The 22,384-nt window shown below is 45.4% G+C and overlaps 1 protein-coding gene across 1 annotated transcript in view; it reads left to right on the forward strand.

Moving 5' to 3' along the window:
- Positions 1 to 22,384, forward strand: part of RNF216 (ring finger protein 216) — a 189,310-nt gene extending 166,926 nt beyond the window's left edge. Inside the window, exons 16-17 of the mRNA XM_079120168.1 lie at positions 18,794 to 18,863; positions 19,440 to 22,384. Of these exons, the coding sequence (XP_078976294.1) occupies positions 18,794 to 18,863; positions 19,440 to 19,765 (396 nt within the window). The 3' untranslated portion in view covers positions 19,766 to 22,384. The remainder of the gene's footprint in view (positions 1 to 18,793; positions 18,864 to 19,439) is intronic.

Here is a 22,384-nt window from a genome sequence, read left to right on the forward strand (position 1 = left end):
GGAAGTGAAAAAGGAATTACAAGTAGGCAGTAAAGTTAGAACAAACTGCTTTTCTATCTACCATAATCCGTTTTAGAGTTGTAAAACTGATGCCTCCTAATAATCAAATAAGTAGAAATTAAAATATAACACATTGGTGGAAGATATTTTTCAGATTGACAGTAAAAGTCCTATTGGGGAAGACATGGGGAGATGGTGCCTCAGACATTAGTTAGGAGTATAACTGATATATGGGACAGGAGAGTGTACAAATCAGAAGGGTTTTTTGCAGTTTTTGTTTGTTTGTTTGTTTTAATTTTTGTTCTCGTTTTTGTTTTTTGTGAGAGTCTCCCTGTGTTGTCCATGTGGCATGGGAACTTGCAACCTTCCTGTCTCAGCCTCCAAAGTATCTGGTACTATAGGCATGTGCTGCTGCACCTAACCAGATCGAAAATGTTAGTCAGCCAGGCTCAGTGGTGCATGTCTATAGTCCCAGCAGCTCAGGAGGCTGAAACAGGAAGATCAAAAGTTCAGGGCCAGACTCAGCAACTTAGCAAGGCCCTGTCTCAAAATAAAACATAAAAGGGCTGGGGAGGACGGGGGTTATGGCTCAGTGGTAGAGCGCTTGCCTAGCATGTGTGAGGCACTGGGTTCAATCTCAGCACCACATATAAATAAATAAAGGTCCATCAAAAACTAAATATATATATATATATATATAAAAAGGATTGGGGATATGGCTCAGTGGTTGAGTACCCTGGAATTCAATTCCAAAAAAAGAAAAGAAAAGAAAGAAATGTTAATGTCCATTCCTTGACCTATAGCTATTCCACTTATTAGAGAAAATTATGCTAAGGAGTCATTGGACAAGTTCACAAAGATCTTCTACAAAACTGTTCATTAGTTGAAGTGGTGTAAATTAAAAACCACATTTAAACATACCAAAAAATAGGTGATACATTTAATTTTATATGTGTTCATATTAGAATAATACCAAAAATATCATGCTACATGTATATTTTAAAACATGGAGGAGAAAAACATGGGAAGATTGACACATAGAGAATGAACAGCATGGACAGACCAAGCTGCCATGGGGCAGGTGTCAACAACAAGGACTGAAGACTGTGGAACCCCTCTCAGTATGAGCAGGACAGTTGGGCCCATCACAGGACTGCTGCTTAGCTTCAGCTTGTTATCAGGTGAGACTGCTCAGAGTTGTCATGGCTTCCAGTTCTCCTGAGGCTGGAAATCTGTGTTTTAAGGTGAAATCTCCTGGTTTAAAAAAAAAAAAAAAAATGACCATTTATCCACATATCTTGAAAACACTGTTCAGGCCAACACCTACTAAGCCAGAGAAAAGATCTGTACCTCTAGTGTGTACCTCTCTAACATTCTTACAAGAGAAGGTGCCAGGTTCAAAGGCTGGCCACTGGGTGAAATTCACAGCAGACCTTTCTGGTATCCAAGGGCAGGGTAGCCTAGAGGCTGATCTCTTCCCATGTTAAATAATACATCATCCTCAGAGCACCACAGTGTGAAAAGCAGTCAGTCCTCCTAGAAACCATGTGGGGAATGTCCTACCTCAGGAATCACTGATCTTGATGAACCAGTGATACCCTCCACATCCTGCCCTTCTGTCATCAAGGAAGTATATGGAAGAAAGCGAGGCCTCTGCACAGGAAGAACAGTCATCTTCTGTTGCTGATTTTGGGGGAAGGCACAGCCCCCAGTAGGAAGTGCTCATCAGGTAGTGCACAGGGCCCTCTGAGACAGGCCTTTCTGCCAACTCCCTTTACCGTCTCTCCAGCTAGCATCTGTAGAACTTCATGAGGAAATAGGGTCCTTTTTCTTCAGCTGAAGCTTCCAGACCCTAACCTTAATTTTATTTCCAAAAATAAAGAACAGAGTGGATGTCGCCACATGAGGGCAGGTGTTTATCAGTGTGGCCTATTCTCAACACTGTTTCTCTCTGCTCTGTTCACTCTTGTTCTGGTTCTTCACCTGCAACTCTCTCCCCCCATACCCAGGTATGGAAGTGATTATAAAGTTTTCTTGTGCACTGCCACTTTGTCTGACTGCCGCAACATGCACCTCTCCTGTTTTCTTGTCGAATCGTCATCTAGCCTGAAGAAAGTTCTGTCATTGTTCAAATGAAGTTTGAGAGGAAGGTCAAGCAAATACAAATTCCTCCAATTTCCTCTGCTTGCCATACCCAGAGATTTTGTTCAATTTGTCCTGTTCCCATCAAAACAGGGATCAGCCTGGTTTCCTTGATTCTCACCAGGAGACCGATTAAATTCCACCCCAGCATCTGTTGGGGCTTCTGAGAACACAAAGCCATTCAGAAGAGCAGTGAAACAAAGCTTGCCCTGTCCTGCATGCCTGTTCTCTGGCCTCATTAGTCGATGGGGCCAGAAAGGATCTCTCATCAGCAGCAAGGGAGTTGTCCCTTCATGATTCGGAAAGAAGTGAAATTCTCATCCTAAATGATGGGAGATTTCTCAGGAACCTGAACTAATACCATACAAAGAGCTCATATGGTAAATAATAGCTTTGTATGTTTGTTACCAAACATGAGCCAAAAACAAGAGTCTTATAAAAAGAAGCTATTTTCTTTAGGAATGAGGAAAAACTAAAGCAAATGCAGCCATAACAGGCCACAGCTTTCTGTATCAAAGATAGAATGCAACACCAAGCCTCAGCATGTAGAGGAACAAGTGGGAGAATTATCCTGGACATTACTATTACTCTACCCAACATCTTGACTCTTGTCCACATGTGGCCACAGCAGTGGCAACTAAAGGAACTATATCCCTGTGTCACTGTTAGGAGCCATGTTCAGAAGAACATCACCTAGCAATCTGGATTCTGGAAGTATAGCATAATTCATGATAGCATGCTCTCTAAATAAAAAAAAAAAGTCCGTGTTTGTCTTGAGTTTGGGCTGCAACAAATCGCAGAGAATTGTCTTCAACAACTTTTTTCTTTTAACATGACAGTTTGAAGCCTGGTCTAATAAAACCCAAAGACTTTTACAGCCAACTCACAAATTCGTGGCATTACTTCCGAGCCATTTGGTTCGTAGAAGGTAGACTCATTTTTCCCAGACCAGCAGTAGGTTGACCCTCACACTCGCATGCGTTCATATATTCTATTTTGTAATGGTGCTCTAAGGCAGATGAGTCCTCCTAGGCTCACAAATGAGGAAACCTACTAGGGATTGAAGCCAGTAACTGGCAGCTCAGTTTCCATCCCAGGGCCTCTGTCCCCCAGACTGCCTGCTTCTTGCGTGAAGAGCATGACATCCTCCTGCAGGTCAGGCATGGGGACAGCACCAGCATTTTTGAAGCCCTGGCTTGAGCAGTCAGGGAAAAAAATGTAATTGCACAGGATCAATGGAGGAAGAAGAGTAGTTAAGAGCATTGATGAAGAAAAGGTAGAAACCCAACAAGGCTTCAACATTTTTTCTTAGCATCTTCCTTCCTCCCTCCCTCCCTCCCTCCCTCCCTCCCTCCCTCCCTCCCTCCCTCCCTCCCTCCCTCCTTCCTTCCCTCCCTCCCTCCCTTCCTTCCTTCCTTCCTTCCTTCCTTCCTTCCTTCCTTCCTTCCTTCCTCTCTCTTTTTTTTTTTCCTCCAAAAGAAAGAAGAGTAGGGAAATGAGCCCACGTTATTGCACATCACCCAACTTTCACAGCTGGCCTTGGCTTTTTATTTCTAGTCACTGTTCTAAATATTGTTTCCATTAAAAAAAAAAAGGAGTGTGTGTCATCTCTGAACTTGCATGGAATCTGGCCTTGGTTTCTTCAGCCTTCCCTTAGAGCCACATACACAGCATTGTGCAGCTATTGTATAAGACTTGGCATGGAGTTGGGGGTACCAGTTTCCCATTTTGCAGTTGAGGAAAATGATGTTCAGGTCCTGAACCTAAGTAGCTCCTTCCACAAATACAGGAGATGCCTGAGAGGTGCCCATGGGGTCTCTAAGCTTTGCGGAGCACTCTCGCTGGACAGCAACTCCACTGAGCAGGTTGCAGATGGTGGAAGGGGCCTGTAGGTCCTCCACCTTTGACCACATCCCAGACTGGATTTTAATATTACCAAAGGACTTTACAAAGGCAGAACAGTGTGTTGAACATGTGTGTTGGTGCAGTTTGTCTTCAGCAAATCCCAGCAGGCCCCAGCCTGAGCACTTGACCCTGACAGGAGTCAAAACATGGCCACATTCCACCCCGCCTCCGGGTCCTTTTGGAGGAGGTGCTCAGGACAGAAAGGCATTTGAATGCTAGGCCTCTTTGACCCAAGGAGACTGCTGTAGAAGCCAGAGGCCAGCCTGGAGCCTGTGAAATCCAGCATGTTGTCCAGTTCCTGCTGGCCAGTCCAGCCCAGCTGCACAGCATGGGCCTCTCAGAGCCAGTCTTCCCAGACCTGATACTCGCCCTCCCCCACCATTTCCTGTTGCAGGGAGACAGCTGGGGGTGGGGGTTAGGGTCTGCTGTTGCTGAGGGATCTACAGCCAGATCTGGGAATAATTTGAAACTAAATCTTGGCTCTTTGGAAGTCTTTCATGAAGTCATTGCAAGTTTATTAACAACAGCTGTGGCCACACCTGACCTGGATCCCAGCCCCAACCCACTCCCAGAATCACAGGAGGGGAGGTAGCAATTTGCAATTCTGGGTCACCTTTAGGGAAGAGTAAGTTAATGAAGTGTCCCATACTTCCCTGTGGTCACAGGAGGCTGGTGAGCAGGCAGGCAGATGGTCAGCCCTGGTGACCAGAAGTGTTGGAAAAGAGAGGCTCAAAGGACTTTTGAAAGGTTTTGGCAAGAACAGCTCTGTGCCAGTGCTCACATGTCAGCCTTGGGAGCCATCAGCTGTGGCTGGTGGTTGCTGTTAACATCTGACCTGTAAAAATATTCTTTGTCCCCTTCAACCACTTGCAGTTTCTCTTCCTGCATTTTCTCCTGTCCAGACCTTCCAGTGTGAACAGAGCTATGGGGCTTTGTTGTTTAGGGACAAGGGAAGGGTGTTTTTTTCATTTTCTATTCTTAATTAAAACCTCTCTGTGACTTCTACCTCACTTCCTGCGAATTTCTGGAGCAGCTGGGCCCCTGCCTTCTCCCCTCCCCACTCACCCCACATGCACGTGAAGCAAGCCTGCCAGAGCCTTGTGTGTCAGGCCCAGCACTTTTCTGTATCCTGCTGAGCTCAGAGGAATTCAAGGGAAGGAAATAAACCTCTCCCTGTTAAAATGCAAAAATGCAGCCCTCATTTCTTCCTGTAAAGCACTCTTCCAGATCTGTAGTAGACAAGGCTTCACTCCACTTTCTGCTTTGTCCTTGACACTGCACAGGGATGCTTTGCCCACCATGGGACAGTTCAGACACTTCTTTCCCAGTCCTCATTGGGATTCGTTGGGATCCAAGAGTTCTTCTAAGACAACCATGGGCGTATATTAATAGGGGCACTAGGTGGTTTCACTGCCACCCAAGCCTGATGTGTTGTCATACCCAGTCTTTTAGAGACCCTGTCAGTCTTGGAACATCTTAATCACTTACCACTGTCTGCTCCCTCCCATTTGGTGGATCCGAAATTTTTTGACCAAAAACCAGGCACAGTGATATGTATCTTTAATCCTAGCAACTTGTTTGGCTGAGGCAGGAAAATCTCAAGCTCGAGGTCAGCTTCAAGAATTCAGCAAAATGCTATCTCAAAAAATAAAAGAAAAAGGGCTGGGAATGTAACTTAGCAGTAGAGCGTCCCCTGAGTTCAGTCCCTAAGACCGCAAAAGAAAAGCAGGGAGAGAGTTTTCCCCAAGATTGGAGGGAGCCAGAAATAGGGCATAGAAGGGAACTCATTCAGGCCTGCTGGATCCTTTTCAGTCCAAAGGCCAGGGAAGATGCTGGAAGCAGGCCACCCTTGGACCTGTGTACCGTGGCCTGGGGGGACGGGGGCACTCTGTAAGGGCAAGGACATACGCAGCAGGCTGGTCCTCCTGCAGTCCTCCTCTGCCAAGGCAGACCAGCCATGAAGGGAGCCCAGGTCTCAGGCAGGCCTAGTGAGCCTAACAGCCCGGTCTGGAGCATGTAAGCCCAGACCTCCTGCCCAGTCCCCACTGATTTTAATAGGTCTCTGCACCTCCGAACCTTAGTGTCCTCTTGTGAAATCCCTTCTAGACCCTTGTGCATGGATTTTTGCTTTTATGCAGGCTAGCAGGCGCAGAGCATGGTCTTCCAGGATGAAATTGCAGTGGATTTTGTTTTGTTTTGCATTTGGTTTTGGTTTTTTGTTGGCGGTTTGATTTGGACTTGGGTTTTTGGTTTGGTTTGGTTTGGTTTGGTACTGGGACTGAACTCAGGGGCACTCTACCACTGAGCCACATCCCTAGCCCTTTCTACATTTTATTTTAAGACAGCCTCTCCGAGTTGTTGAAGCTGGCTTTAAACTCGCATACATCTTTTTTTTTTTTTTTTTTTTGGTCATTGTTACCTAAATAATACAGTATAGCAACTATTTACATGGCTTTTACATCTTATTAAGTATTATACATGACCTAGATATTATTTAAAGTATACAGGAAGGTATACTATCATATATAACCAAAAAGAATCAGTAAATTAAAAAGTAAATATACTAGAAGGGGCTAGGATGTAGCTTAGTGGTAGATCCCTTCCCTGGCACACACATGCTCTGGTTTAATCACCAGCACCACAAAAGATAAAGTATACCAGAGGGTATACATAGATCATGTGCTAATACATCATTTTTTATAACAGACTGAAGCATCTGCAGACTTTGTTATCTTCTGGAGTTCCTAAATCAACCCCTTGCAGATAGCAAAGGACAATTGTAATGACCTTTTTTTAGTGAATAAATTCCACCCCTGGTTTTTTTTAATGACAGAAAGAGAAAATTCCCTGGGACCCCCTGGCCTTCAGGTAACTTGGTGGCCTCATAAGAAATGCCTCAGGCAAGGACACCTTCAAGTATGAATTACCATCCTGGGGATAGGCTGACATCAAAGGGTGTGAACATTACCCCTGGTCAGAGGTGAGAGCGGTAGACCCTTGTCTACAATGCAGGTTTCTGGCTCAACTCAGGTGAGGTTTGTGCTCTCCCGTTGCCTGCTCTACTGGGCAAGAGGGCTCTGCTGGCTATTACCAAAGGCCACACACCAAGGAAATCTGTCAGAGCCATTGACTAGGGCATCTTAAGGGGCAGCATATGCACTGTGGGCGGCTTAACCCAAGAACATCAGAATTATTTGTGAGGATGCCCAAGAGCACAGCCCCTTTTTTTCCTTTCCCTGCTGCTGAGCTTCTGGAGCTGCATCTTGCTTTGTTTGGTTCTGCTACTTCTTGTGTTTTAGTGGAAGAGACCTCAGAACTGCGCCCACCCTGAGGAGAAAGAACCTGCGGTGTTTTGGCAAAGAGGTTGAGCCTGAAAATAACCACTTCTAACTTGGGCCATCATGGACTGGGCCTGGGGTCTCCCTCACCAGAGTCTTCAACTCAGAAACCAGCAATTCCAGTGGTCAAGAGCTCTGAGTCTGGGCTGCCTAGGTAGATCCTCAGAGCCCTCATCTGTAAGGTGGGGTAGTGCGTGATGCCTCTCTAACGGAGGGCTGCACAGAGCACTCTGTGTCACCACTACTGTGCTTGGCACTCTCAAGAGGCCCTTCACCACTCACAACAAGCCTATATTAGAATGTACAGCTTGCACATTAGGCAGTGGGAGTGGGGCTGGTCCCTGAACCCAGACCTGGAACTCCAAAGTCATAGGTGTTTCCATCCATCACGCACACCATGGCCTTACTGTGTAGAAGCCAGTGATGCTTTAAGTGTCAGGTCATGAGCCCCCACCGCTAACTCTGTGGTTGAGTGGCTTCAGCCCTAATTTCCTATATATAACAGTCCGGGGGAAGGAGAAGGTTAGGCCTCTCTGTCATCTTCTTTCCTCCTATTGTTCCACATTTCCAGCTTCCCAGGGGTGTCCTAGATTTGTACCAGGGCAAACCCTTTCCCACTGTTTCCCCCGACCCCCACCGTGACTAGAATGTCTCCTGAGGGAACTGTCTTCCAGAAGGGACTCAGTTGCCATCTGTCAACCAGTCCAAACCCAAGAAGGACTGTAATGAGTGGCCAGAATCTACCTTAACCTAGTCTTCCGTGCCTCTTTTTTTAAACAGTATTAACGTAGCAGTAAATATATATAAGATAAAAATTGCCATTTGTATGTGTGCAGTTCAGTCTGTCTTTGCTCTTGACATGAGGACCTTGGAATGCTGAAGGTGGAAACTGCTTGTGAAAGAGTCTTCCACACCAAGTAAAACAAAGTCTTCCCTTAAGTCTAGCACTGGCTAGAAGTGTCCCATTTTTTTCCTAAAAAAAATTTTTTTTTTTTTTTTTTTCCAATTCAAATTGCTAAACAGCATCCTATGACTTCAGCCATTTGGAGAAAGTTAAAATCTGAGACATCTAATCCACTGACAGTTGACTCACAAATTATGGTAAAATCATGTTGAACACCAGAATTTTTTAGTGAAATACAGACTGTTTTTAGATGCTGCAGGTGCTGCCAGACTCCCAAGGCAAGGATTGAGGGAAGTGGCCTCCAGGCCCCTTGCCAAATCAGAATGCTTGCTCAGAACTCTGGGAGGAGTGGAGTTCTGGAGCCCCATTCCTGTGGGCTCTGAGACCATGCCTCAGGAAGAACTCAGGAGGGCAAGCAAGGACCCTGCCCCTGGGTAACTTCTGCACTGTCCTACTGAAGCTGGCAGATCTGTCACAAACTTGGCTCATACCAGCCTGTGCCAGAACCTCAGCCCTCCCAAGGTAGCTCTCAGCTGGGATTTATCCAGGAGGCTGGGAACCTGCCACAGGAAGCCTCATGATGGAAATCAGTACGCAGCCACATGCTCACACCCTAAGCACTGCCACCAGCAGCCTGCCAAAGGGGAATTCTCTCCAGTACCTCATACTTTATTCCTACCGACTGGTGTGTCATGACAGTCTTGAGTGGGTGAGTGGCCAGTCTTCACTGCTCTGAAGTTTCCCAGCACTGACCAGACCCATGCAGGATGCCAGCTAGAACTGGTCGCAGCACAGACCTTGGCTCCATGAGGGAGGGAGCACAGCTGCCTCTCTGTGTCCTCCGTATCTAACACGGTTCCTGGGGCAGAGGGCTCAGCATACGGGTTTGGTGAAGGAATGAACATTCCCCTGGCTTTCAAGTCACATAAGCAATGGGGACAAAGGAACCTCAAGATAACTGCAGCTTATCTCCAGGAAAACTATTTGAATGACATTGTGGATAGAAGAGATAAAACTTTGTCCCAGTTCAGCACCTAATGTTCACCCTAACTTTGAACAAGTCTTTTTCTCTGGGACCTCATCTCTGTGCCCTAAGGAAGTTGGAATGGATGATTTCTAAGGTGCCTTCTTGTGCCGTCAGAGGCCTTAGGTGTCCCAGGACTGATGGGCTCAACTACAATTAGGTGTGGAGTAGAGGTGGGGTTGAGGTGGAACAGTGGGGTACTGATATTAACATATGGCCAGAGTCGGGAAACCTTTCTTACTTGAACAGTAAAGAAGCCACTGAGATTTTGAGACTCTATAAGGAGTATGAAGTGATAGGAATATGTGAATTATAAAAGGATCAGTGTTTCTAACATTCTGTTAGTAAAAGCAATGATAGTGACCCCACCCCCCCAAAAAAAAGCAACTAAGAGACAAATATTGGAGGCATCTCCCAATCCTGTCTCGCATTTGTTTTTCTTGGGACATCTCAAGTTTCTAAAATCTCTATCCCTCCCATTTTGTTAGTTCTTCTGCCCCTTGGTAATGAAGCTTGCTTTGTGCTGAGGCCTGTACATCTGTGCATGCCCTAGCCCACTTAGTCCATACGACAGCCCACTTTGTAGAGGAGGCCCTGACACTTAAGATATTGGAATTTCCCTTGGCCACAGCTGCTTCCCAGTTTTCTTAATCACTTTCCTTTGTTTCTTTGCTTATTTCTTTTTCCCAAGGCCAATCACTGACTCAAAAGAGGTTTTTAGCTCCTAATCCAGAAATCTCATAGAATGTATCTCAATTTTCACAAAGGGACCTTCAAACTGTATCCACCAAACCCTGTTGAGCTACTGGACCCCTGTGGGTTAACTCTTGATCTGTCTGGGATGAGGCATTCCCCCTTGTATGATGTCCTCAGAGGCTCAATGACCATGTCTTAGGAATTTTGTAGAGAATTTGTATTACCTGGGAGGTGGACATGGTGACTCCTCTCAGACATCTGTGATGGGCATGGGCATTTTGCAGCTCCTAAGTACACAATGGGAAATTCCCTTTGCCTTGTCAAAGCACCTGCACATAGGTGAGCTTCCTCCTGCTGGAAAGACTTGGTTATACGGCAGGAATTTGCAAGTGTCAGGGTTGGAAGAAGCTTATGAGACCATTTAGGCCAAACTTAACCATGTGGCAGCTGAGGCCTAGAGAATGTACTAGCTTTTTGGGGTCTCCCACTATTGCCTTAGAGCCCACATCATGAGGGACCCTCATAAAGTCCTTTATCTCCGAAGCCAAGGGGATATGTTGTATCACAGCATTTTCATTCCATTTGGATGATTTCCTGTCTCATTGTTAGTTCAGAATGTAACCAGTGAACCTAGAGCAGCATCTCACAGAGAAGTACCTCAGTACATCTGTTGAACAAAATTCCTGACTTCAGAATTATTAAGGGTCATAATAACCTTGTGGTGAAATCACTAATTACTATCTTGTCTGTGACATGACTCACCTGCTGTGAAAAAGTGCAGTCTACCCACTGCTTGGTGCTCTGATGAGGGACCCGGGGCTACATTCTTTGCAGCTCATGTGTGTCACTCTGATCCTCCTTTTGCATCTCGGAAGATTTGTGGATGTCATCAGACCAGCAGGAGAAGTCCGGAGTTCTCATAGGTGTTCCAGCCCAAAACAAAGGCACAGGCTGGTTAGGCCTGGATGCTTTCTCTGGGAAATACATGTTTCCCATAGACCTCTTACCTTACTGAAACTTGCTCTGCCCACCTCCCTCTGTATTGAGGTTCTGAGCCCCTCCCTCTCCTTCTTCTCACCTTGACTACTTTTAACTCCTGGAGAAGCTACAGGAAGACCCCAGGAGACAGGACCCCTTCCTGTGGTCAACCCTCTCTTTCTCTTAGTCTGCAACGGTGCCCTAACTCTGCTCCTGGTTGGCCCTCTGCCCTGTCAAAGATCCCTTGAGACCTGCTGCCCTCTGTGGCCACTCTGGCCTTCAGTTCTGACTGGGGCCAGGAAAGATAGCCCCATCTCCATGGAATTTTTCAACCCAATGAATTTTTTTTTTTTTTTTTTTTTTTTTTTTTTTTTTTTTTTTTTACATATACATTGGTTTATTTCTAATATTGGACTAATGAAGGATATAGATGAATACCAGTTGGGAGAAATACATAGGGCAAGAGATGTGGAAAGGATGTGAAGCTTCAGTGCCTTCTGTAGGGCACGATCTTTCAGAAACCTCCACATGCTCAGCAATCTGGAATCTTGTTAAATCCTATTGTTTTAGATTTTTTTTTAATTAAAATATTTTTTTTTACAGACATATTTTGATTCATTGTACACAAATGGGGTACAACTTTTCTTTTCTATGGTTGTACACAATGTAGATTCACACCATTCATGTAATCATACATATATATAGGGTAACACCGTCTGTTTCTTTCTGCTGTTTTTCCATCCCCACCCCCTCCCACCCATTTTTCCTCTACACCTTCCAAAGTTCTTTCATTCTTCTCGTCCTACCATCACCCCCCCCTCCTTATATATTGCCATGCACTTATCAGAGAAAACATTCGGCCCTTGGATTTTGGGGCTTGACCTGTTTCACTTAGCATGATATTTTCCAACTTCATCCATTTACCAGCAAATGCCGTAATTTTATTGTTCTTTATGGCTGAGTAATATTCCATTGTGTATATATACCACAGTTTCTTTATCCATTCATCAGTTGAAGAACATCTAGGTTGGTTCCACAATCTGCCTATTGTGAATTGAGCAGCTATGAACATTGATGTGGCTGCATCTTTGTAGTATGCTGATTTTAAGTCCTTTGGGTGTAAACCAAGGAGTGGGATAGCTGGGTCAAATGGTGGGTCCATTTCAAGTTTTTTGAGGAATCTCCATACTGCTTTCCAGAGTGGCTGCACCAATTTGCAACTCCACCAGCCATGTATGAGTGTGCCTTTTTCCCCACATCCAACACTTATTATTGCTTGTGTTCTTGATAATAGCCATTCTAATTGGAGTTAGATGAAATCTTAGGGTGGTTTTAATTCGCATTTCTCTAATTACTAGAGATGAGTACTTTTTCATATATTTGTTTGATTCCCTGTATATCTTCTTCTATGAAGTGTCTGCCCATTTCCTTAGCCCATTTATTGATTGGGTTCTTTGTATTTTGGGTGTAAAGTTTTTTAAGTTCTTTATAAACTTTGGAGGTGAGTGCTCTGTCTGACGTGTGTGTGGAAAAGATTTCTCCCACTCTGTAGGCTCTTTTTACATTATCTATCATTTCCTGTGCTGAGAAAAAACTTGTTAGTTTGAATCTATCCCATTTATTGATTCTTGCTTTTATTTCATGCACTATGGGGGGTCTTGTTAAGGAAGTCTGATCCTAAGCCAATGTGATAGAGATTCGGGCCTACTTTTTCTTCTATTTGGTGAAGGGTCTCAGGTCTAATTCCTCAATCCTTAATCCATTTTGAGTTGAGTTTTGTACAGGGTGAGAGATAGGGGTTTAATTTCATTTTACTGCATATGGATTTCCAGTTTTCCCAGCACCATTTGTTGAAGAGGCTGTCTCTTCTTCATTGTAAGTTTTTGGCACCTTTGTCTAGGATGAGGTTACTTTACTTATGTGGGTATGTCTCTGTGTCTTCTATCCTGTACCATTGATCTACCTGTCTATTTTGGTGCCAGTACCATGTCATTTTTTGTTACTATTGCTCTATAGTAGAGTTTAAGGTCTAGTATTGTGATACCTCCTGCATCACTCTTCCTGCCCAGGATTGCTTTGGCAATTCTGGGTCTTCCAGATGAATTTCATGATTGCTTTTTCTGTTTCTATGAGAAATGTCATAGGGATTTTAACTAGAATTGCATTAAATCTGTATAGCGCCTTTGGAAGTATGGCCATTTTGATAATATTAATTCTGCCTATCCAAGAGCATGGGAGATCTTTTTCCATCTTCTAAGTTCTTCCTCAATTTCTTTCTTCAGTGTTTTGTAGTTTTCATTGTAGAGATCTTTCACCTCTTTGGTTAGATTGATTCCCAAGTTTGTTTTTTGTTGTTGTTTTGTTTTGGGCTTTTGTTTTTGTTTTTGAGGCTATTGCGAATGCAGTTGTTTTCCTCATTTCCCTTTCAGATGTTTCATCACTTATGTATAAAAATGCTTTAGATTTATGTGTGTTGATTTTTTTATCCTGCTATTTTGCTGAATTCATTTATGAGGTCTAGAAGTTTTCTGGAGGAGTTTTTTGGATCCTCTAAATAGAGAATCATGTCAGTAGCAATAGTGACAGCTTGACATCTTTTCCTATCCGTATCCCTTTAATTTCTTTAGTCTGTCTAATAGCTCTGGCTAGCATTTCAAGGACGATGTTGAATAGAAGTGGTGAAAGAGGGCATCCCTGTCTTGTTCCAGTTTTTAAAGGGAATGCTTTCAGTTTTTCTTCATTAAGAATGATGTTGGGCTTAGCATAAATAGCCTTTACAATGTTCAGGTATGTTCCTACTATCCCTATTTTTTCTAGTGTTTTGAGCATGAAGGGGTGTTGTATTTTGTCGAACGCTTTTTCTGCATCAATTGGAACAACCATATGATTCTTATCTTTAAGTCTGTTGACATGATGGATTACATTTATTGATTTACGGATGTTGAACCAACCTTGCATTCCCGGAATGAACCCACTTGATTGTGGTGCACTATGTTAATATGTTTTTGGATATGGTTTGCCAGTATTTTGTTAAGGATATTTGCATCTATATTTATCAAGAATATTGGTCTAAAATTTTCTGTCCTTGATGTGTCTTTGCCTGGTTTGAGTATGAGGGTGATATTAGCTTCATAGAATGAGAAGGGTTTCCTCTTTTTCTATTTCCTGGAATACTTTGAGAAGTATTTGAATGAGTTCTTTGAAGGTCTTGTAGAACTCAGCTGAGAATCCATCTGGTCCTGGGCTTTTCTTGGTTGGTAACCTTTTGATGGCTTCTTCTATTTCATTGCTTGATATTGATCTGTTTAAATTGTGTATGTCCTCCTGGTTCAGTTTGGGAGGATCTTATGTCTCTAGAAATTTGTCGATGTCTTTGGCATTTTCTATTTTGTTGGAATATAGATTTTCAAAGTAGCTTCTCATTGTTATGTATCTCAGTGGTGTCTGTTCTGATATTTCCTTTTTCATCACAAATTTTAGTAATTTTTCTCCTTTTCTTTGTTAGTGTGACTAAGGGTTTGTCTATTTTGTTTACTTTTTCAAAGAATCAACCTTTTGTTTTGTCAATTTTTTGAATTGTTTCTTTTCAATTTCATTGATTTCAGCTCTGATTTTAATTATTTTCTGTCTTCTACTTTTGGTGTTCTGTTCTTCTTTTTGTAGGGCTTTGAGCTGTAATGTTAGGTCATTTAGTTGTTGACATTTTATTCTTTTCTTTAATGTGCTCCATGCAATGAATTTTCCTCTTAGTACTACTTTCATAGTGTCCCAGAGATTTTGATATGTTATATGGTCGTTCTAATTTACCTCTAAGAACTTTTTTATCTCCTCCCTGATGTTTCCTGTTATCCATGCTTCATTCAATAGCATATTATTTAGTCTCCAGGTGTTGGAGCGGTTTCTGTTTTTTATTTTGTCAGTGATTTCTAATTTCATTCCATTATGATATGATAGACCACAAGGCAGTATCTCTGTTGTTTTATATTTACTAGGGGCTGCTTTGTGGCATAACATATGGTCTATTTTCAAGAAGGTTCCATGTGCTGCTGAGAAGAAAGTGAACCCGCTCGTTGATGGATGGAATATTCTATATATGTCTGTTAAGTCTAAGTTATTGATTGTGTTACTGAGTTCTATGGTTTCTTTGTTTAGTTTTTGTTTGGAAGATCTATCCAGTGGTAACAACAGTGTGTTAAAGTCACCCAGAATTATTGTTGTGGTCTATTTGATTCCTGGAATCGAGAAGGATTTGTTTAATGTACATGGATTCACCGTTGTTTGGGGCATAAATATTTACGATCATTATGTCTTCCTGATTTATGGTTCCATTAAGCAGTATGAAATTTCCTTCTTTATCCCTTCTGACTAACTTTGGCTTGAAGTCCACTTTATCTGAAATAAGGATGAAAACCCCCACTTTTTTACTGAGTCAGTGTGTGTGGTAGGTTTTCTCCCACCCTTTCACCTTTAGTCTGTGGATGTCTTTTTCTATGAGATGAGTCTCTTGAAGGCAGCATGTTGTTGGTTCTTTCTTTTTAATCCATTCTGCTAGTCTATGTCTTTTGATTGATGAGTTTAGGCCATTAACATTCAGGGTTATTATTGAGAAATGATTTGTATTCCCAGTCATTTGGCTTATTTTTGGTTTTTAAGTTGGCTTGGTTTCTCCTTTGAGTGGTTTTCCTCTAAGGTAGTTCCTCCCTTTGCTGACCTCCATTGTTGTTTTTCATTTCCTCCTCATGGAATATTTTGTTGAAAATATTCTATAGCGCGGGCTTTCTATTTGTAAATTTCTTTTAACTTTTGTTTATCATGGAAGGATTTTACTTCATCTTCAAATCTGAAGGTTAGTTTTTCTGGGTATAGGATTCTTGGTTGGCAATCATGTTCTTTCAGAGCTTGAAATATGTCGTTCCAGGCCCTTCTAGCTTTTCATCAGGGCTGAGAAATCTGCTGATATCCATATTGGTTTCCCCCTATATGTAATCTGATGCTTGTCTCTCACAGTCTTCAAAGTTTTTATTTTGTATGTTAGGCATTCTCATTATAATGTGCCTTGGTGTGGATCTGTTGTGATTTTGTGCATTTGGTGTTCTGTAAGCCTCTTGTATTTGGTTTTCCATTTCATTCTTCAGGCTTGGGAAATTTTCTGATATTTCATTGAATAGGTTGTTCATTCCTTTGGTTTGTATCTCTGTGCCTTCCTCAATCCCAGTAATTCTTAAATTTGGTCTTTTCATGATGTTCCATAGTTCTTGGAGATTCTGTTCATGATTTCTTACCATCTTCTCTGTTTGGGCAACTTTATTTTCAAGATTAAATATTTTGTCTTCTTTGTCTGAGGTTCTGTCTTCCAAGTGGTCTAGTCTGTTGGTGATGCTTTCCATTGAGTTTTTTATTTGGTTTATTGTTTCCTTCATTTCAAGGATTTCCGTTTTGTTTGTTTGTTTGTTTGTTTTTGAGACTCTATCTCTTTGTTGAAATGATCTTTTGCTTCCTGCAGTTGCTCTTTCAACTGCTTATTGGTATGATCATTCATTGCCTGCATTTACTCTCTTATCTCATCCTTTCCTTCATGAATTATTTTAATTACGTATAATCTGAAGTCCTTTTCTGACATTTCTTCTACCATACCGTCACTGGATTCTATTAATACAGAATCTAGGTTTGTTTGGATCATTTTCTTCCCTTGTTTTTTTCATGTTGTTCACGTATCTTCCCCTCTGGCAGTGCAGATCTGGGGTATTGCAGTTTCCCCCCTATAGGCTTATAGTGACCCGATAGGTTTTCAAAACCTTTTCTTTAAGGGGGAGATCAATATTAACAGTGCCCAGTTCAGACAGTATGCAACCCTAGACCAAATAGCCCCATGAGGACATTAACAACATTGTTATAATAAACAGAATGAGTTCAATTATTATCTTCAGTATAAGAAATAGATTTGCAATAAGGTCTGCAGTTTCTAATGGAGGACAAAGAGGATAGGGAGGGGTGTAGGATGTAGCTGTTAATGGGATAAGAAAAGAATATATAGAAGTTCTAGATCATAGAGTGAGAGTGTAATCAAAAGAAGCTGGTTGTTAGCATGGGAAAAGGGGGAAAGAGACTCTGAGGGAACAGGTAAACAAAAGGAAAAGAATGAGAAAAGTAAAGAAATAAAAACTTAAGATTTTTCAATAAGGAGAAAAAAGAAAATCTACACTATAACAGTCATATAGTATTCAGACCTCTCAGTCTTCTGTAGCCTAAAGCATGAGAGGTACATGACAATGGCTTCAAGTCTCCAGCAGGCGTCTCAAGATGGGATTTGCCTCACCTAAAGATCAGAGCTATGGCTTCCAGGATTATCCAAGATGGCCGCTCTGGCTTCCAAATGTGTTGTCAAATGGGGAGCTGCAGCTCGGAGTGTGGGCATGGTTGGCTGGAGGTCCTGGAGGCGGGGTGCAATCAGTCGGTCAGGGGTCCTGATGGCAGGGAGCAGTCAGTTGAGGTGAGGGCCCCAGAGGCAGGGAATGATCAGTCAGGCTGAGGGATCCTGGAGACGGCGCTCAGTCAGTCCAGCCAGGGGTCCTGCAAGTCCTGGCAGTTGTCTCAAAACCTGCAGGTACTGTGACAGTGAACTTCCTGGCAACAGCAGGCGCTGGTGCTCCACTGGCGGTCTGTGGTCAGTCTGCTGATTGCTGTGGGACGATGGGGAGGTGAATCTTGGGAGGTGGGTGATAGGTAGGTGAAAGGCGGGTGATGGACAGGCAAGAGGCAGGCAAATGGTGGATGGTAGTCGCCAGACAGTGAACAATCTGCACTCAAAAAGTGGTCGATATGCTGGCTGACTGCAGGTGATCGCAGTAGACAAATGGGGTAAACAGCAGGGGGTCAATAAGCCGCAAAAACTACCTCACCAAGAAACAGATAGCCTCTGCTTGAAACCCGAGTTACGAGTTACGCAGGGACAAGGAACGCAGCCTCCCTCTCCCAGGGAATGTTCTTTTGGACCCACCATGAATTCAAAAGCCTCTCTGACCCCTGGGGAGCAGGTTGGCCAGCACCACCACGTGAAGCAGGCATTGAGAGGTGGGGAGGTCTGTCCTGGGGCAGCAGCCCAGTTCTTCCTCCATGGCACCTGCCTGCAAGTGGAGATGTGGGAATTACACATGGCACAAACCCAGCCACCAGCTTGCCCAGTGTGGCCCAAGCTTCCCTAGGAGTCCTCACATCTGCCTGTACCCAATATACCTCTTTGGAGCCTGTCCAAAGCTAGTATGAGTCAAACTTGAATTGCGTTATTTTCAACCTACTAAGTATTGAGATTGAGAAAGGGAAAACAAAGTCTGTGACAGAATTATCCTCACACTGCTGGGTCCTCCCCCTGTCTCTGCCAGTCAGCCTGCATCAAAGTTCTGCCAAGGGAAGCTGGGAGTAAAAGGCTGGGGTGGACTCAGCAGGGCCTACCCAACGCTTGTCCAGCTTAGTTCAGGGAAAGGGCAGGATTATCTAGGCTCTGCACAAAGGCTTGCTGTACCCAGTTCAGACTAAGGACCTGAAATTTCTTGGGCCCACTCCCAGGCAACTACCTACTGGGACAGACCCTCACCCAGCTTTCCCATAGACTTTGCTGTAGGGACACCTGGTTGATGAAGGACAAAGATGCTTGGGATTGGGAAGGAGTGGTGTGAAGGCCAAAATCCTGCTGGTCACTGGTGGATTCTGGAATCATCCAGTACTGACCAACAAGTCAGCCTACCTCTGTCCCATGGACTCACACTTCAGGGGCCAGCAAGCTCATGCTGCCTTTTGCTTTTACTCCAGGAAGATGATGAGAAGCTAATCGAGGAAATCCAGAAGGAGGCTGAGGAGGAGCAGAAAAGAAAGAATGGAGGCAAGTGCTTTCCCCAGCCACAGCCCCACACCAGGCACACTCCGGATGGTGGAGCAGAGGACCCAGGGCCACTGGAGGGTGGGGGTAACTCCGACTGTGAGGGGACCACCACCCAGGCTGTGGAAAGGTAATGGAAGCCTTAGATCGTTTGGATATCTCTTAATGGTGAGGAAATCCCACAGCTGGATTTCAACTCCTGTTACAAGTAGAAACCAGACCTCACTGAGATCATGGCTCCTCAAGGCTCTGGCTGTAACAGAGAGTCCCACATGGGCACTGCCCCAGCCTGTACTGAGCTGGGTGAACGTGCCACCCTCTGGGGCCCTGACAGAAGTGACAGTTGAGGTTCATGTTTGACACTTCAGCCAGCCGTCTTATAGAGCAGCCCTTCCTGGGCCCAGGAAGGAGCGAGCCGAGGGGCAGAGGCTGACCCTCCAAGCACTTCAGCTATCCAGCTGCCCTTAGCTGCCCAGCTCCTGGGGCCCAGGGTCAGCACACACAGCCCTGAGCCCCAGCTAGATTCCAGCAGAGTTGGTCCAGCCTAATTTCCTCAACTAAACCCTACCTTCCTTTCAGAGAACACCTTCAAACGCATCGGGCCCCCACTGGAGAAGCCCCCCGAGAAGGTACAGAGAATGGAAGCCCTGCCACGGCCCGTCCCACAGAACCTGCACCCACACCCACCACAGATGCCACCCTATGCTTTTGTGCACCCCCCCTTCCCCCTGCCACCTGTCCGGCCTGTGTTTAACAACTTCCCCCTCAACATGGGCCCTGTCCCAGCACCCTATGTGCCCCCTTTGCCTAATGTGCGGGTCAACTACGACTTCGGCCCTGTGCATGTGCCCCTGGAGCACAACCTGCCCATGCACTTTGGCCCCCAACCCCGGCATCGCTTCTGACAGCTAGAGCCCTGGCCAGCCCCACTGAACCTGTGCCAGTGGGGGTATAGGGCAGAGAACCCCCTGCCCCAGGCCGGGCTCCACCTTCACCCTCTGTGTAGGGGTGGCGATTCAGCTTTCGAGAGTGGGCTGGTTTACCTCCTACTCCTTCCTTGGGAAGAGTCACTGCTTCTCAAAAGTCTGGTGCCCTCCGGGTGCCTGTAAGGGAACTGACCTGGGTCCTCCTGGTCAGTCTCCCTAGTTCTGCCATTTTGGCAGCCAGCACAGTGGCCCTGGCTCTGCTCTGTCACTGAAGCCCCTGCAGGAGGAGGCAGAGGGGAGCTCATTAGTCCTGTTCCTTCCCCAACACACAGAATCCCACACAGTTAAGAGCCTTGCAGGCCTGCTGGCCACAGTGTAGTCAGGGCCATAATAAAAATGAAGCAGCAAAGAGTGGCATTTGAAGAGAACTGAGACATCTGCATGGCCACCCCCACTAAAGCCCTCCAAGAGTGGTCCTTGTGCCCATGCCATGGCACATCCACAGTTCAGGGATATGGGTCCCCTGCTGTCTTGTGCACTTGTGCTTCACCTAGGAGCCAAGTCCTAGGGCACAAGGCAACTGTGAACATCTCCCTTGAGGCTCAGAGTCCTGTGTCTGGGGCTCCTGCCCCTCACAGAGTTCACAGTTGGCCCCAGTGAAGAGCTCGTGGGGGCTATGGATCACACCCCTTTGCAGCGCCCCAAGGGGCACAACCTTTTCCCTCCCAATCCAGAACCTAGTGCTCTCACGGTGCCCCTTCAGGGTCTCTCCCCACCTCTAAGGCCCACTCAGGTCAGGCAACCACAGAGAACTGTCCCGTGCTGGGGTTTGGTTTTGTTTATCTGAGCGTTTATTCCTGTTCACATACTTTGAACTGAAGAATTTTCCTTGACCTGCTAGAGTTTTTTTTCCTCAGTCTCTGGAAAGTCAGGCTGAATTGGTCACCCTGCACCAGGTGGCTACTGAGTCTGAACAGTCCTGACACTAACCAAACAAAATCCTTTTCCCTTAGCCACCCAGGCAGCCCAGTTGCTGGGAGACATCACCAACACCAACCAGTGATGAACAGCTCTCTCTAAGGTGTTTTGGGGGCTTCCCCAGGGCGTAGACGGCCCTGAGTCATGATACTGTTGCAGTGGGCCTCCCTCCCTCCTGCCTCTTATCTCTGTAGTTAATGATGGAGGCTGGTAGAGGGTGAGATGCTGGCACCAGGCACAAGGACAGTTGTCCTTCCCTGGGGTTGATTCAGCTCTGAGCCTGTGTCGGGTCCTGCCAAGGCTCCAGCCCAGTTGCCAAGCACAGGCCCACTTCTAACTGTGAAGCTGGGGGGAGCCCTTCTGGCAGCAGACATCACTTTCTCGTCCTGTATTGCCCATCCTTGTCCTTGTCACGTGGCTGTGGGGTTCCAGGAGGTTCAAAGCACACAGACCTTGGAGGTGGAAAGCCCCAGGGGCAAGCAGTGCCGGCACTCACTGCCATCAACTTCTCAGAGGTCTTTCAAGGATTCAGGTCTACTTGACACATTATTTCTGCCTTTGCTCAGGATGAAGGCTTTGATGACAGGTGGTCACCTGGACATGGGGTGGGGCACATAGGGAGGTGGCTCGGGAGCCTCCCAGTGAGCTGCCCGAACTTACTTCTATCCTGAATGACAGTGCCTTGGAAAGGTGGGCTGCTCACCACAGTGACAGGATCCTCTCAGTACCTTAGACACAAACTCATTCTCTGCACTTCCCCTGGGAACAGAGAAGGCAGCGCGCAGCCCACAGCTGGGGAGGAAGCCCTGGCACTGCCCCTCTGAGGCCTCTCAAGCTGCTCCTGTGGCTGGGAGCCTGGTTCCGGCTGTGTGCCCCCACCACACAGCTCCATGGGGGGGCTGAGGCTGAGACAGGATGAGGAAATGGGCCATTTCTGGGGCAGCTGCAGGGATAGTCCAGGGCAAGTGGCGCCCAGACTGTAGGGAGCGTGGGGAGACAGAGTAATGTTCTGCCTGAGGCCAAACCCAGGAGTGTGCCCTTGGAGGGAGCGCTAGCCCTCCGGCCACTTTGCCTCAGGAGAGGGAACTGCTGCATCCCCATCAAGGGCATCTGGTTCCACATCCTCCTTCCTGAGCCGGCTGCAGACTAGCAGCAGAACCACACGTCCAAGCGTGACCACCTCGGCTCTCCAGGCACCTCAGTGTTCCAGGCCGGCAGGGAAGGTGAGGAGCTGCGCCAGCACCAGGGCCAAGGCCCAAGAGTCCACCCCTGTTGCATCAAGCAGGCATTCTCAATGTAGCTGGCACCTTAACCTCTGGGACACAGGGCTGCTTCCTGGGGGCAAGAGATGCCTAGCCACTGTCCCAGTCTATTTGCCTTAAAACTGGAGAGAGGAATCTAGTATTTGCACTTAGCAAAAGATTTAAAACTGAAGGAAAAAATGTGCATGATCTGTTACTTTGTACAAGAATAGCAAAAAAAAAAAAAAGATTAAGTAGTTCAATGTTTTTATTTACCTTCTGGTAGTAAAAATAGATAATTCTGTTTAAACTACTGTGTGTAAAAAAACTGTATCATATGTAACTTGGACTTTTTGTAAATAAACGTTTGTGCACTCTG

This window comes from Sciurus vulgaris, assembly GCF_902686455.1.
Source record: "Sciurus vulgaris genome assembly, chromosome: 18".
Lineage (NCBI taxonomy): Eukaryota > Metazoa > Chordata > Mammalia > Rodentia > Sciuridae > Sciurus > Sciurus vulgaris.